The 18054-nt window shown below is 39.2% G+C and overlaps 1 protein-coding gene across 1 annotated transcript in view; it reads right to left on the bottom strand.

The window, feature by feature from the left end:
• The window catches only part of xkr6a (XK, Kell blood group complex subunit-related family, member 6a), a 60682-nt gene extending 46186 nt beyond the window's left edge, over positions 1–14496 (bottom strand). The window contains exon 1 of the mRNA XM_056476349.1: positions 13925–14496. Coding sequence (XP_056332324.1) covers positions 13925–14496 — 572 coding nt within the window. The remainder of the gene's footprint in view (positions 1–13924) is intronic.
• Between the last annotated feature and the right edge of the window lie 3558 nt (positions 14497–18054).

Genomic DNA, 18054 nt, shown 5'->3' with positions numbered 1-18054 from the left:
GGCGTCAATGTGATCGTGCACACCAATGCCTCAAGCTCGTTTTTTTTGTTTTGATGCGCCGGGTCAAAACCTTTTCCACCGATCAGATTGGCACTTTTTTCATGTGCACAGAGCTGCTGAAGTTACAGTAAACAATACTTGAAGGCGCTCAAGCACAAAACTGTCAATGCGAGCGCACATTGAAGAAGATACCCAGAGGTGATATGAATGTGGAGCTGCTTATTGCACTGGTAAACAATAATCATTTCTTTATCGCTAGAGCTGGAGCTGCTACTTGAACCATCCATTACAACAAGCATGTGAACTTTGTCTTCTTCTTCTGCGTTCCAAGCGGGTGTCTGAAGCTTAAAGTCGTGTAGCGCCATCTAACGTCAAAGAGTGATTTTGCACACTCTTTTGCTCGACGCCTGTGAAAAAAATCGCTTGGGTTCGAATCCGGAAAATTGTCTTGAAAAACGCTGACGATAAACGCAAACGAAAAGCATCCCGGTGTGTACGAGCCTTAAGATTTCTACATTTAGCGTTATCAGCCACAGTAGTGGTAACAGTGAATTTTTCACAGTACTGAATATTTTACAATTTATTTTATTCATCTGATTATTTCTTCATCTTACGTTTAAAACCGAAAGTCTCTCACAGTCCTGTTTTTGTAATAAATGGAAAGCAAATGACATTTGTCTCCTGATCCAAAAAAACGGTCCGATCCGTGACTAAACCACCATAATGTGATCCGAACTGTGAGATTTGTGATCCGTTATACCACTATTCTGCGGTAACATTATATACCGTGATACCTGGCTGGCTGTGAGCTCTGGGGCTCAGGGCTACAGAGAGTGAACAAAAAGATACGGTTGAATTCAGGTCAGTGTGCCGATGCCAACCTCTGCAGCCTCACCAGCGCCAGAGTCTGGACATCTCTGAGCTTATAGGAAAGCACCGTGTGGAGCCACAGATCTCGGGTTTTCATTTGCACGATGCCTGTAGGGTTTAATAACAGATGCTGGATTGCAAATTAGGTTTTTTGAAATTTTTTAGCTTGCTAAAAAAAAAAAGTCGATGCTCAAGACTTGGTGACATTCTGTAATATTTATTGTGCATTATAATAGAGTAATTGGGGTTCTAACAATGTGCAAGGCAAGCTGACAATATGGAGTATGTCACTCAAAAAGCAAAAAAAAAAAATAAATAATAAAAAAAGGTGATTTTCAAAGATTAATCGCATCCAAAATAAAAGTTTGTATTTACATTAAATATGCAGTAGGGCTGGGCGATACAGCAAAAAAAAACTTTGCACAACATCATTTTTCATATCATTTGATATTTACAATTTTTGAATATTCTCTCACAATCCATTTAGGAATATTAGGGTTTTTTTGTTTTGTTTAACCACTTTATTTTAATTTACCAACATTACTAAGGCAAATAGTTTTAATAGTCAAAACCAAAAATATTTAAACAATATATCTGATTTCTTTAATAAAATAAACATAGGCGTTAAAGAGATTTGATTTTAAACTTGATGAATAAATTGTTACAAAGTGTGCGCAATGATAAAGTACAAATGCTGAACAATCAAAGCATATTAATAATAATATTAATAATATGAATATGAATAATATGAATAATAATAAATACAGTAAACCTCAAATTCTGTAAACAAAACTAATTATGATAATAAAATCTGAGCTTTCAAGTGAATGAACTAAGTGAGTGTCGCTCTTGGTGATTCTGAGCTCTTTGGTTCGGTGTGCATAGGGTCTGAACCAAAAAGCTGAGAGGTGGGCGGATGGGGGGGTGGAATTCCGGGAGTTGTCCGGGAGACAGAACAATACAGGAGATGAGCGGGAGATGGGTCTAAAATACGGGAGACTCCCGGGAAAAACGGGAGTGTTGGCAGGTATGGTTTACACTCAGTAAACCGCGGTGAGTTCGGTTAACTGATGACCTTCACAGCCAATCACAGCCATTTCTGTTTAGCACATGAACACAATGCCAAATCAGCGCTTTTTAAGAACACGCTCAAATGTTAGCGCGAAATGGAAAGTTTTAAAATTTCAGTACCAAAAGGTACCAAACTCCAGTATCGTGACAACTTTAATAGATTGCATATATTTTATGCAGATGCACACCCACTGCAGAATCATCCTAAATCAATCTAAAAGGATTAATTATTATTATTAAGATATTGAAGTCATCTGGTGAATTTGTGTCAATATATATTGCAGAATAACCAAATATTGCAATGTTAGATTTTTTCCGCCCTAACTCAGAAGATGATTTTCCTGCTCCTGTGAACTCAAATGCCACAGAACAGCGAGTAGACATGATGTTCATGTGTAAAGCAAACGAGGGAAGGGCTGAACAGATCCTCAAGCTGTGCAAACTCAAGAGTCAAGCTGGGGTCTTACACTCTTAACACTGCAATCAGGCCTCATCAGTGTTAGATCTCTGCCAGCAGAAGCATATGTGCATCCAGAGAGTGTGAACGCCGCCGACCGGGAACTAATGCTCTCTGTCAGCTTCTGCTTCAGCCCTGAGCTCTACAAATGATCTTAACCGGCGTGACAGTCAACTAATTGTCTTATGCAGGCCTGCACACTTCATTGCAAGTATCCAGTTGAAGTGTAAAATTATTAGCCTTTGTCTTTTTTCCCAAATGATGTTTAAAAGAGCAAAGAATTTTTCACAGTATTTGCTATAATATTTTTTCTTCTGGAGAAAGTCTTATTTGTTTTATTTCAGCTATAATAAAAGCAGTTTTTAATTGTTTTAAACATTTTAAGGTCAATACTATTAGCCCACTTAAGCAAGTGTATGTATATATATATATATATATATATATATATATATATATATATATATATATATATATATATATATATATATATATATATATATATATATATATATATATATACATACATATGTATGCATGTATGTATGTATGTATGAACATATGTGTATATATATATTTTTTTTAACGATAAAATACTGGCAACCACAGCTGCCGTTTTTTTACCGTAAATTTTACAGATTTATTTTTTACAGTGTGAGAAAAAAAATTAAGTAGGAGAAATGTGACGACCATGGACACAGATTGTCAGATTGTCTAGGGGAGACTTCAGGTTGTCCTGAAGGGCTGTTTTTAGACATCTCAGCTTTACTATGTTCAATAAAGTCTATCTTCTGGTATTGAAAACCTCCAGTCTGATTGTGTTAATTGAAAAGGCCAGGAACTACGACATTATATGCTCATATTCAGCTCTATTCCACACGGAGAGCTGCAAATAAACTCTGTCTCACAAAGCATACACATCAGGATCTCCACATCAGACTAATGCAAGAACGCACAGCTTCCCAATCAGCATGAAATATGACCTTGGGCCGGCTACAATTCTTACAGCATCCCGAAGACAAACTGAATGTCCAAGCAAGAGGGATGCAGCGAAAACAAGCCCACCACACCGAGGTTTGTTTTGCCTCTCTCAGAGGTCATTCAAGTAAATTAATTACAAGCTCTATCGATTTCACACTCTCAAGCTCAAACTGAGCCCGTCATCCTGCTGAAATGAACTGTTTGGCATCGTTACACAGATGGTTAGAGGACGGCGAATGAGCCATAAAGCAAGAGAAAGAAAAACAGTTTCAACTGAGCACTGCCAGTCGTGATGACAAAAAAAAGCATCTATTTGTGTCTGCATCATTTGCTTCAGACGTGCACTGTGATGTGATGTCATGCACCAGTCAAAACAACAATCCAGTGCATCCAATCAAAACAACCCACAAACATCAGTCTCTTACATCTACACTTGTCCCTTAAAGGGCACCTATTATGCCCCTTTGTACAACATCTAAGATAAGTCTCTGATGCCCCAAGAGTGTGTATGTGAAGTTTCAGCTCAAAATACCACACAGATAATGTTTTATAACTCTTTGAAACTGACCCTTTCAGGCTTTGATCCTAAGTGTGGCGTTTTGGTGACTGTCGCTTTAAATTCAAACGAGATTGTGCTCTTTTTAAACAGGGTATATGCCGAAATTCTAAAGGTAATTTCAATACCTTTTTAAGACTTTTTAAAGACCTTCTCAGAAAATTTTAAGACCTCATCGCCACTTCAAGTTCAAATCGGTATCAAACCTTTAACTTCATAAACAGTTGTAGGTAAATAAATCAATGGAGCACAACCGTGCAACGGAACTCAGATAAGCTCGGAAGAAACAAAGTTTGAAAGAATAAATTAAATTTGAATTCATATGAATTCATACGATCTAATTCGTACAATTTAGTACGATTTGCTCATCCGCCAATGACGGTTGGGTTTAGGGGTGGGGTTAGGTGCCACGCCTCCTTTTTAAAATCGTACAATTTCGTACGACTGAACTTGTACGAATTCGTACGAATTAGCCACTAAACTGTCAAAACGTAAAATACTTACGTTTTCTCGTGAGATCAGGCTGGTTTATTTATATAGCACATTTCATACACAGTGGCAATTCAAAGTGCTTTACACAAACAGGAATAAAAGAAACAATTATAAGAAAAATTAAAACAAATATTAAAAATGGTTAAAAAAATAAAATAAATAAGCATAAAAACAGATAAAATGTGTTATAAAAGAATGAAAAAGAAGAGAAAAACATAATAGTGTGATCTGTCGGACGTAGCACAGTGCTCATTCAGTAAAGGCACAGCTAAACAGATGTGTTTTCAGTCTTGATTTGAATGTGCCTAATGTTGGAGCACATCTGATCATTTCTGGAAGCTGATTCCAGCAGTGGGTGGCGCTGTTAGTAGCTGAAGGCCGATTCACCCTGCTTTGTCTGAACTCTTGGGATTTCTAGTTTATTTGATCCTAATGATCCGAGTGATCTGTTAGGTTTGTATTCAGTCAGCATATCTGTGATGTATTGAGGTCCTAGGCCATTTAGTGATTTATAGACCAGTAATAATACTTCAAAATCTATTCTGAGTGTAACTGGGAGCCAGTGTAAAGACCTGAGGACAGGTGTGATGTGCTCTGATTTCCTGGTTCTGGTCAGAATTCTGGCCGCAGCGTATGTAGAGCTTCCTTTTCTTTGTTGACTGACTGAGAGACTCGTCGAACATTAATCTGAAAATATCTGAAATACCTACGTTCGAGTTCAGTGATTGGTGATTAGCCGCAGTGTTGAGTGCCCAGATAATGGCTGTTTCTCAATTCCAAGAGCGCAGAGAACGGACTTACGTTCTTGTGGAGACCGGTCTTGCCAGGTGTCCTCGGAAGATCGAACACGGGAGACCACGAGAACAGAGAACGCGTCCTCTGAGAAATGAGATGTTGCGTTCTTCCTGATGGTCACGTGACCTTCGCTCGTTTTTTTATGGAAAATTATTTAAACATTAAAACATTCATACAACAATTTATTGTTTTTCCCCTTTCAAAATATATACTATGCATAAAAACAGTATAAATATACGTTGCACAATATAAATAAAACAGATTTTAATACGAATTTCAGCAAACAAACACATTTAATGCGTTTATTCCTTTATTAAGATGTCCATGCTACTTTTACTGTTTCATTTAGGGAAACTCCTGAGGTAAATAAGTCATATCTCTGAACTTATCTCTGAATAAATCTAAATTTAAAAAAATGTCGCGCTTCCCACCTCCAGTCGCAATGAATTCTGGGACTTCTAGAGCGAGTTCGGTGATCAAGTCTGCATCGGTGCGTCCTCGATATCAAGAACACATCCGGGAACTTTCACGCGTCCTCTGTTCTTGCGGTCTTGAGTCTTGGAACTGAACTTTGGCAGCTGATGATGACGTTACACGAGAACACGAGGACGCAAGACCGCTGTAGAACGCATACTAAGAAACAGCCAGTCTCTGCGTGTATTGTTGATGTGCCACCCATAGCTAAACTTACATTTTCTCATTCTGCCGTCTGTTTCGTTACATGTGGAAAGCGTCACATCACCTTCTCGCGTATGTCGCAAATTAAATGGCATCACCCGAACAAGACTAATGGTCTATGGTAATGAGGGAGAGATGGTCATTAGTGGGCGGGGCTTTCCCCTCTGATGACGCATCTAAAGCGAGAATGTCAATCAAAGTGTTTCTCCAGACTGTTTATTTCAAGTGTGATTACTAGACAAAATAGAATTAATACATTTTTACCATTAGAAGCTGGTTATATTTAAAAATGTTCCCACACAACTGAGTTCAAACCCTATTTTGCATAATACGTCCCCTTTAATAAAAAAGATTGCTCAAAAATATGTTGCTGAACATGCCACTAAAATACAGTATCTAAACCTCATCATTAAATACAAAATTAGTGCAATAACTGCAAAAATGTAGACTTTTTAAAGAAAAAAAGGACCACTGCTTTCACTAGGCTGTCCAGTGGCCTGATTTATGCGTGCATAATATATACAATATGCATAATGCTCATGTCAAAATATTTCCCTTTACTATAAATGACTGTAGTATTTTAAATGTGTAACACCTGCTTTTATTGGATTTTTTGTTTTAGCTGTTATATACTATAATTAGTTTCTGTTTAATACAGCATATTTACAGTAAATAACTGAACTGAATTATGCCTCATATGTTTATTTGACAGTTTTATTAATCTCCAAGATATGATTGACTTGGATTTAAGTTGCTTCGATTTAAAAATAAAAATTGCAAAAATAGATTAGATGTAGCAAAGCAACTTTTGCCAAGTAGCTTTTAGCTTAGCTTGCTACATTTCCCAGAGGGTAGCTTTTAGTGTAGTCAAGCTAAATTTTAAGCAGAGTAGCTAATAGCTTAGCTCACTACATTTTTCAAGTAGCTTGCCCAACATTGACTATATGTTAGGGCTGGGCGGTATATCGGGTTCTGGGGATATATCGATATGATTCCCCAACGCGATGCGGTATTATACAATATCGTTCATATCGATATGTTCTGAGGCCACACGTGCGCATTCTGCGCGAAACAGACCACTCCAATGTAGCACGAGAGCTCCACTTGAGTCATACAAAAGATTTGTTCAAAATGAATGAATCGTTCATGAACGACCCATCACTACACGCGACATGGCGGTAGGAATTTGCAGTGCCGGTGTTGTATCGAAATCTGACTGCCCGGACAATTCTGACTGCCCCTCACATGCAAGCACTTCACACAGTGCAGCTGTCACAGCGGTTTATCAGAAACCTTTTATCGATCATTTCTTCCGCAATTGACAGCAAGAACGAACGTAGAAGCTTTGTCAATTTGACAAGAAGCACCTGAATGTGTTCAAAAGGATTAAAACGCCAAAATGGGAGGAATTTATACCGCATTTCGAAAGTGAAACCACCTCATATTCACTGATTATAAGTTCAGTATTTATTACACGACGGTCTCTTCTTTACATTTACTTTATACAGAGACCCTGAAGGGACGTGATGGTGGGGAAAAAAAATTGTGGAAGAAAAAGAAAGTTTTGATTTGGAGTGATAGGAAAACATAGTTTTAAGTTTTTTTCCAACATGCACCAGTCAAAACAACCATCCTGCGCATCCCATCAAAACAAACCACAAAATCAGCCTCTTTCCTCCATATTTGTCCCCCCCAAAAAAGCATGCTTAAAACGCCAAATTTGCTTAAAACGCCACTAAAAAGTATTTAAATACAAAAAGATTAGTAGAATAACTGCAAAAACAGGTCTACTCATTTAGGAAAAATGACCACCACATTCACCAGGCTGACTACGGCCTGATTTATGGGTGCGTCTTTATTTTTCGGACATGCACCAGTCAAAACAACCATGCTGTGCATTCTATCAAAACAAGCCACAAAATCAGCCTTTTTCCTCCACATTTGTCCCATAATTTAAAAAAAAACATGCACCAAACAATATTGCTTAAAATGGCACTATACAGTTTTTGATCATCATAATCAACTACAAATTACATGGAAAAATTACCAAAAATAAATCAATTATAAAAATACCCACCCCTTTCACCAGACTCACTGATTTATTTGTGGATGTTTTTTACATCACATCAAAACAAACCACAAAAATCATCCTCTTACCTCCACAACTGTTCCTAGGGCTGGGCGATTATTCGAAAAGTAATCAAAAATCGACATTTAGAATCTATAATCGATCTAATTTTACCAGGATGATTTTTTCAATTACTTTCCCTACGTGACTCCGCTCTGTTAAAGGCTGTGGCTGATTTCTACTTCAGCGGCCACTCTGCAGCCACATCTGATCTCTGGTCAAGTAGGACGATGGAACCCATTCTTGAGCCTTACTTTGTACTACTTTGACGATGACTGGAAGCTGCGCCAGAGATGCCTTTAGACGGCATATAAAACTTGAACTATGAGGGCAAAAAAATTCAATAAATAAATAAAAATTGCTCATTAATCATAATCGAGTTAAACTGTTCAATTAATCAAGATTTTGATTTTAGGCCAAATCACTCAGCCCTACTTGTTCCATAATAATAATAAAAAAACATGCACTAAAAACAACATTGCTTAAAATGCCACTAAAATACAGTATTTAAATAAAAATACATTAGTGGAATTACGGCAAAAATGACCACCCCCTTCTCCAGACTGACTACAGCCTGATTTATGTGTGCATCTTTTTTTTTCTTACATGCAGCAGTCAAAACAACCATCATGTGCATCCCATCAAAACAAACCACAAAATCAGCCTCTAACCTCCACACTAGTCCCATAATAAAAAAACATGCCATGCACTAAAAAAACTGCTTAAAATGCCACTAAAAAAACAAATACATTGGTGAAATAACTGCAAAAAGGTCTACTGATTTAAGAAAAAGGACCACCACCATTCACCGTGCCAGCTGACTACAGGCTGATTTATGTGTGCAGCTTTTTTTTTCTTATATGCACCACAAAAATCAGCCTCTTTCCTCCACACTAGTCCCATATTAAAAAAAACATGTCAAGCACTAAAAAACTGCTTAAAACACCACTAAAAAACAAATACATTAGTGAAATAACTGCAAAAAGGTCTACTGAGTCGGCGCAATAGCCTAGTGGTTAGCGTGTTGACATTTGGTGAAGTAGCACGTCAGGGCGTCACGAGTTCGAATCCTGGCTCAAGGACATTTCCCTACCCTACCCTCCTCTCTCTCTCCAACTTCGCTTCCTGTCCTAAATACTGTCCTATCTAATAAAGGCAAAATGGCCAAAATAAAATCTTTAAAAAAAATTTAAAAAAGGACCCCCACCATTCACCGTGCAGGCTGTTTCTACAGCCTGTTTTATGTGTGCAGCTTTTTGTTCTGTCATCCAACACCAGTCAAAACAACCATCATGTGCAAAACTAACCACAAAATCAGCCTCTTTCCTACACACTTGCCCCATAATAAAAATCACGCATAAAATGGCACTGAAATACAGTATGTGAACATCATAATTAAATGCTAAATTAGGGGAATAACAGACAAACAGCCTCCATTTTGACAAGGTTGGCTACTGCGCGTTATGTGTGCATCTTCTTATTTCCAGACATGCACCAGTCAAAACAACCATCCTGTACATCCTTTCAAAACTAAACACAAAGTCAACCTCTTTCCTCCACACTTGTCAAATAACAAAAGGCATGCACTAAAAACAATACTGCATTAAATGGCACTAAAATACAGTACTTACTCCCAGGGCTGTTTATATCGAAGTTGATATTTAGCTGCACCATGTGGATTTGGACTTCAGCGCGAGGCCGGCCAAGCCCAGCGAAGGGATGGCGCGTACTTAATACATGTCGCGCTATGGTGGGTCGCGCGCTGATCGTCCGACCGTACCATTTGTGTTGTCTGTGGGTACATCCAGCATTGTTGTTTGTCCTGTTTTACAGGAACGATGTTAAAGGTTGTGGGTGTTTAATGTTATATGTTGTATGTTATGTTATGTTATGTTATATGTCCTGTTAAAGCAGACGAGACCATTTAATGTTTAAAGAGATGCCATTTAAGGCGAGTTTGAAAGTGTATTTTTTTCAATATATACTTATTAGAGAATGGCTTGCGCCAATCAATGGGCGGAGTCTGGCGTATAAAGAGGGATGCCAGACTCCAGCTCGGGGTCAGTTTACCTGGCTAGCGAGCGTGCTGTGTTTTTGAGTGAGTGGATACTTGTATACAGTGGTTTCGTTTGATTGTTTTTTTTCCTTCTTTGGTTTGTTTTTGTGTTATATATATTCGTCTTTATATTTAATTTGTTGATTTGACACTTTGTATTTTTATATATATATATTTTTGGACTTTTTATGGACACTGTATATATTTTGCACTGGACATATCCTCCACATTATTGTAAATAAATACCACCTTTTTTTACACTTCCGGGTCAGGCCATTGTGTTGGATTTTTGCCATTGGGTTCGTTTTTTTTTTTTTTTTTTTGGGGGGGGGGGGGGGGGGGGGGTTATTGTGGTATTAAGGCCTCCCACGCCTCTTAGTGGGCCCAACTCTGGGTTCACTACATCGCAGTTTTGTAACATCTAGTTTTTACGAGGTGGGTCGTGAGCCCCAACCTGGAGGACCAGGACATACACTCATATCCTACAGACAATTTAGCTTACCCAATTCACCTATAGCGCATGTTTTTGGACTGTGTAATAAAATACAAAATTAGTGGAACAACTGAAAAAAAAGGTCTACTTGTTTAGGAAAAAATAGCCACCCCTTTCACCAGGCTGATTATAGCCTGATTTATGTGTGCATCTTTTTATTTCCAGACATGCACCAGACAAAACAACCATCCTGTGCATCACATCAAAACAAATCATAAAATCAACATTTTTCTTCCACATTTGTCCCATAATAAAAGCATGCATAAAAATGGCACTAAAATACAGTGTTTAAACCTCATAATGAAATAAAAAATTAGTGGAATAACAGCAAAAAGGTTAATTTTATAAAGTAAAAATAATGCCCCTTTAACCAGGCTAACTACGGGCCTGATTTAAGCGTGCATCTTTTTTTTTTTCTTACATGCACCTATAACCCTGCCGGTCCTACACCACCCAACCCGCTCTGAGCTGGGATCGAACCGACGAACTTCCACATGGGAGTCGGTTGCTCTGCCAAGGAGGCTAAAGACCATGGCCTCTAGTGTCTGTTGCTAGAGCACCTTTAGAGGTCAGAGGAGTGAGGTTTACCTGCACCGCACTTACTAGCTGGCCTCTGTTACACACCAATCAAAACAACCATCCTGTGCATTCCATTAAAGCAAACCACAAAATCAGCCTCTTACCTCCACACGTGTCTCATAATATAAAGCATGTATAAAGTGGCAGCACAATACAGTATTTAAAACTTAGAATTAAATGCTAAATTAGTGGAATAGCTGCAAAAACGTCTACATTATAGAGCTAAACAGCGTCCACTTTGATAAGCTACTGTGCATTATGTATGCATTTTTTTTTGGACATGCACCAGTCAAAACAACCATCCTGTACATCTCATTAAAACAAACGGCAAAATCAGTCTCTAACCTCCACACGTGTCCCTTAACAAAAAAAAAGCATGCACAAAATATTGTGCTTAAAATGGCACTAAAATACAGTATTTAAACATCAAAACTAAATACTAAATTATAGTGGAATAAATGGAAAAAGGTCTACTTATTTAGAAAGAATAGCCAGCCCTTTTACCAGGCTAACTATAACCTAGGCATGGGCCGGTATAGGATTCTGATGGTATGATGACCTTGGATAAAAATATCCCGGTTTCAGCTGAAGATACTGTTGTCATAAAAAAAAAAATATTTTAAAAAGTACATAAAAAATCTTACACATACCTCAGGAACTGTATTGCAGAAAATGTTGACGGTTTTAAAACCTTGACTTTTCCAAACCGCGGTATACTTTGAAAACAGTTATCATCCCATGCCTACTACAGCCTGGTTTATGTGTGCATCTTCTTATTTGAAGACATGCACCAGTCAAAACAACCATCATGTGCATCCCATCAAAACAAACCACAAACTCAGCATCTTTCCTCCACACTTGTCCCATAATAAAAAAGCATGCCATGCACTAAAAACAATATTGCTTAAAACGCCACTAAAACACAGTATTTAAAGCTCATAATTAAACAAAATTAAGTTGAATGATTGGGAAAAAAAATCACTATTTTAAGGAAAAGGAACCACCCCTCTTACAGCCTCACTGATTTATGTTTAAATCTTTTTTTTTTGGATCTGCACCAGTCAAAACAAAGCACAAAATCAGCTTCTTGTTTGTCCTATATTAAAAAAGCATGTCATGCACAAAAAAAATGGTTATTTAAAAACAAATACATTAGTGGATTAACTGCATATAGGACTACTCATTTAGGAAAAAGGACCACCCCTTTCACCAGGCTGACTACTGGCCTGATTTATGTGTGCATCTTTATTTTCAGACATGCACCAGTCAAAACAACCATCATGTGCATCTCAATAAAACAAACCACAAAATCAGCCTCTTTCCTCCACACTTGTCTCATAATAAAAAGCATGCATAAAATGGCAGGACAATACAGTATTTAAACCTCATAATTATATGCAAAATTAGTGGAATAACTGCAAAAATATCCATATTTTAGAGCTAAACAGCGTCCACTTTGATAAGGCTGGCTACAGTGCATTATGTGTGCATCTTTTTTTGGACATGCACCAGTCAAAACAACCATCATGTACATCTCATCAAAACAAACCACAAGCATCAGCCTCTAACCTCCACACTTCTCTCATAATAAAAAACATGCCATACACTAAAAAACACAGTATATAAACCTCATAACTAAATAAAAAATTTGTGGAATAGCTGCAAAATGGTTCACTCATTTAGGAAAAATAACCACCCCTTTAAGCAGCCTGACCACGGCCTGATTTATGTGTGCATCATTTATTTTTCTCCACACATGCACCAGTCAAAACAACCATCATGTGCATCTCATTAAAACAAACCACAAAATCAGCCTCTTACGTTCTTAATTAGCACTAAAATACAGTATTTAAACCTCATAGTTACATGCAAAATTAGTGGAATAACTGCAAAAACATCCATATTTTTGAGCTAAACAGCCTCCACTTTGATAAGGCTGGCTACTGTACATTATGTGTGCATCTTTTTTTGGACATGCACCAGTCAAAACAACCATCATGTGCATCCCATCAAAACAAACCACAAGAATCAGCCTCTAACCTCCACACTTCTCCCATAAAAAAAAACATGCCATACACTAAAAAACACAGTATATAAACCTCATAACTAAATAAAAAATTAGTGGAATAGCTGAAAAATGGTTCACTCATTTAGGAAAAATAACCACCCCTTTAAGCAGCCTGACCACGGTCTGATTTATGTGTGCATCATTTATTTTCCACACATGCACCAGTCAAAACAACCATCAAGTGCATCTTAATAAAACAAACCACAAAATCAGCCTCTTACGTTTACACTTGTCACATAATAAAAAGCATGCATAAATTAGCACTAAAATACAGTATTTAAACCTCATAATTATATGCAAAATTAGAGGAATAACTGCAAAAACATCCATATTTTTGAGCTAAACAGCCTCTACTGTGCATTATGTGTGCATCTTTTTTTTCGTACATGCACCAGTCAAAACAACCATCCTGTACATCTCATCAAAACAAACCACAAAATCAGCCTCTAACCTCCACACTTGTCTCATAATATAAAAAACACAACATACACTAAAAAACACAGTATATAAACCTCATAACTGAATAAAAAATTAGTGGAATAGCTGCAAAATGGTTCACTCATTTAGGAAAAATAGCCACCCCTTTAAGCAGCCTGACCACGGCCTGATTTATGTGTGCATCATTTATTTTTCGGACATGCACCAGTCAAAACAACCATCCTGTGTATCCCATCAAAACAACACACACGCATTAGCCTCTTACCTCCACACCTGTCCCATCTGAAGGACGTGCACACACGCGTGCCAGATCCATATGGAGATCACACAGCACCGGTCCCTGCCGTAGATCCGCGAGCTCAGGTCGGCCGTGGCTTTCCTGCTGAGCCCCTCCACGGCCCCGAGCCCACCGCCGGTGTAATCCTGGACGAACCACCTGAAGCTGAGGATCTGGACCAGCACCGACGGGACCAGCACGAAGAACAGCGTGAGCCCGAACCACAGATAGTCCCGCTTGGAGTAGTAATCCAGAGCCAGCAGTAAATCCGTGCCGACGTCCCAGAAAAAGACGAGCAGCGCGACGATGATCCAGAGGCAGTCCAGCCACAGGCGCTCCTCGGGCTGATGCTGCTGCTGATGCTGCGGCCGGTCCCGCTCGCCCAGCAGCGGCTGCAGACACGCGCTCCGGCAGCCCCAGTAGCACGACGACGAGTTGCAGCAGTGGCAGATGTGTATGGCCGCGCTGTCCAGCGGCTCCTCGTCGCCGGTTGCCTCGTCCAGGTTGTGCAGCTGGGCGAAACCGGTAACGACCCCCACGCCATCGGATTTTGCTGCCATCTTGCTCTCTGGAACGCTTCATCCCCCCCTCCTGCTTCCGCGCGGCGTGACGTCACTTCCTCGATACCTGTGCTCGGGTGTGTGTGATTGTGTTCCTTAAAAATAGTCTATTTAACCATATTCAGTACAGCATATAATCTTTATGACGATCACTTATTGTCGTATGATAAATTATCACTTTCAAATGTCATCATGTTGTGTCAAAAACACAGTATCCTATTTCACAAATAGCCAACACAGGCCTCTATCTATCTATCTATCTATCTATCTATCTATCTATCTATCTATCTATCTATCTATCTATCTATCTATCTATCTATCTATCTATCTATCTATCTATCTATCTATCTATCTATCTATCTATCTATCTATCTATCTATCTATCTATCTATCTATCTATCTATCTATCTATCTATCTATCTAGAGATCTATCTAGACATCTATAATGGATCTTGAAATTAGATATGAACCTGATAACAAACCAAAAAAAACAACAAATAAACAAGCAAATAACCAACTAGCTGGCTTGATGAGTGTGATGATGATGATGATGATGATGATGATTTTCATTACATATTGTCTATTTTACCCTTTTCGAGTATGGATATGGTCTTTATGATGGTCACTTATTGTTGTGTAATACATTATTAGTTTGAAATGTCATTGTATAGTGTCAAATACCACTAAATTTGAACATGGAAAACAAAGAATTGACAAATACTTAGGTCTATCTACATATATGTACAGCTAAATTTAGACATCGATAAGATATCTTGAAAGTACATATCCTGAACTTAAAAAAAAAACAAATAAAACAACAAATAAACAGGCAAATTAATAACCAATTGGCTGGCTGGCTGGCTTGTTGGATGGATGGATTGATGGATGGATGGATGGATGGATGGATGGGTGGGTGGCTGGAAGGTTGGATAGATGGTTAGATGGATGGATGGATGGATGGCTGGCTTGATGGATGGTTGGATAGATGGATGAATGGATGGATGGATGGATGGCTTGATGGATGGTTGGATAGATGGTTAGATAGATGGATGAATGGATGGATGGATGGATAGATGGATGGATGGAGGGATGGATGGACGGACGGATGGATGGATAGATGGATGGATAGGTGGGTGGCTGGATGAATGGATGGTTGGATGGATGGATGGATGGATGGATAGGTGGGTGGCTGGATGAATGGATGGTTGGATAGATGGTTAGATGGATGGATGGATGGATGGATGGATGGATGGATGGATGGATGGATAGATGGTTAGATGGATGGATGGATGGATGGATGGATGGATGGATGGTTGGATAGATGGTTAGATGGATGGATGGATGGATGGATGGATGGATGGATGGATGGATGGACAGATGGCTTGATGGATAGATGGTTAGATGGATGGGTGGGTGGGTGGGTGGATGAATGGATGGTTGGATAGATGGTTAGATGGATAGATGGTTAGATGGATAGATGGATGAATGGATGGCTTGATGGATGGATGGATGGATGGATGAATGGATGTTGGATATATGGTTACCTGGATGGATAAATGAATGGATGAATGGATGGTTGTATAGTTGGTTAGATGGATGGATGGATGGATGCATATCTAGACAGACAATTATTAGCTAGCTTGACTAATTGACTTTCCTCACAAGCTAAACCAAATAAATTAACAAATAATTAAACAGACATATATAAAGTTCCTTAAAATGTTCTATTTGTACCATATAAAGTGTGAATATAATCCTTATGACGATCAGTTATTGTAATTAATAGTTGGAAATGTCATCATATAGTGTCAAAAACACTGAAATTGAACACTGAAAACACAAATTTGACATAAATACATAGGACTATCGAGATATTTATACACCTACATATAGACATCAACAAGATATCTTGAAAATAGATATCCCGAAGACGTGGGCGTGGGTTTCCTCCGGGAGCTCTGGTTTCCCCCAGTCCCGTGTGAGAATGAGTGTGTATGGGTGTTTCCCAGTACTGGGTTGCAGATGGAAGGGTATCTGCTGCATAAAACATATGCTGGAACAGTTGGTGGTTCATTCGGCTGTGGTGTCCTCTCATCGTGTAGGTCATCCAGGTTGTTTTAAACAGCCAAACCAGAAGTCTTGGCATGAAAGAATCATTATTGGTCCTTCAGCAAACACTAAACTGTTATGAAACACAAAACATAGCATTCATTCGTTCATTTTCCTTCGGCTTAGTCATTTATTTATCAGGGGCCGCCACAGGGGAATGAACCGCCAACTATTCCGACATATGTTTTACACAGCGGATGCCCTTCCAGCTGCAAACCAGTACTGGGAAACACCCATACACTCTCACATTCACACACTACGGCCAATTTAGTTTACTCAATTCACATACTGCATGTGTTTGGACCTGTGGGGGAAACCGGAACACCCGGAGGAAACCCACGCCAACACGGGGAGAACATGCAAACTCCGCACAGAAGTGCCAACGGGACTCGAACCAGCGACCTTCTTGCTTTGAGGCAACAGTGCTAACCACTCAGCCACTGTGCCACCCTTCAAAACATAACATCTTAATATTAATTTGAGGACAGATGCTGGCTAACACACGTGACGTCATCATTTTCCCTGTGCATTTGTACTGATGCTCTATTTATAGAAAGCGTTTAGTTTGAGCTGTGCTGATGTGTGAAGCGGCTGTTGTGTTAAAACAGCAGCGCAGTGAACATCATCAGCCTCTTCAGCACATCACTAGCCATGTTTGCCTTCAAAGATGTCAATTAGAATCATGCACAAAACTGGAATATTGCATAAAACATTTGCGAATATAGCACTGTTTCCATCCAGGGGGTCAAAGAGAACAAAATCATGACTTCCTGTTAAACTGGCGGCAAATATAATAAAGCAAAATGTAGCTTTGTGCTGTAGGAGAAGCCACTGTGGTCTTTTTTCCTTCTATTCTTTCATGGTGGTGACTTTTGGAGGCATTTCTGTGTGGAGTTTGCATGTTCTCTCCGTGTTGGCTTGAGTTTCGTCCGGGTGCTCCAGTTTCCCCCACAGTCCAAACACATGCGCTATACTGTAGGTGAATTGAATAAACTAAATTGGTCGTAGTGGACTTACCCCTTACCCCAGGTGGAGGAGTTCAAGTATCTTGGGGTTTTGTTCACGAGTGAGGGAAGGATGGAACGTGAGATTGACAGGCGGATTGGTGCAGCTGCAGCAGTAATGCGGTCGATGTATCGGTCCGTTGTGGTGAAGAAGGAGCTGAGCCGAAAGGCAAAGCTCTCGATTTACCGGTCAATCTACATTCCTACTTTCACCTGTGGTCATGAGTTTGGGTCATGACCGAAAGGACAAGATCTCGGATACAAGCGGCTGAAATGAGTTTCCTTCAAAGGGTAGCAGGGCGCACTCTTATAGATAGGGTGAGGAGTTCTGACACTCGGGAGGACCTCGGAGTAGAGCCGCTGCTCCTCCACATCGAGAGAAGTCAGCTGAGGTGGCTCTGGCATCTGTTTCGGATGCCTCCTGGACGCCTACCTAGGGAGTAGA

This window comes from Danio aesculapii, chromosome 17, assembly GCF_903798145.1.
Source record: "Danio aesculapii chromosome 17, fDanAes4.1, whole genome shotgun sequence".
NCBI classification, from domain to species: Eukaryota; Metazoa; Chordata; class Actinopteri; order Cypriniformes; family Danionidae; genus Danio; species Danio aesculapii.
Note: the sequence above shows the minus strand (reverse complement) of the source record. Positions and strands in the feature narration are given on the sequence as shown.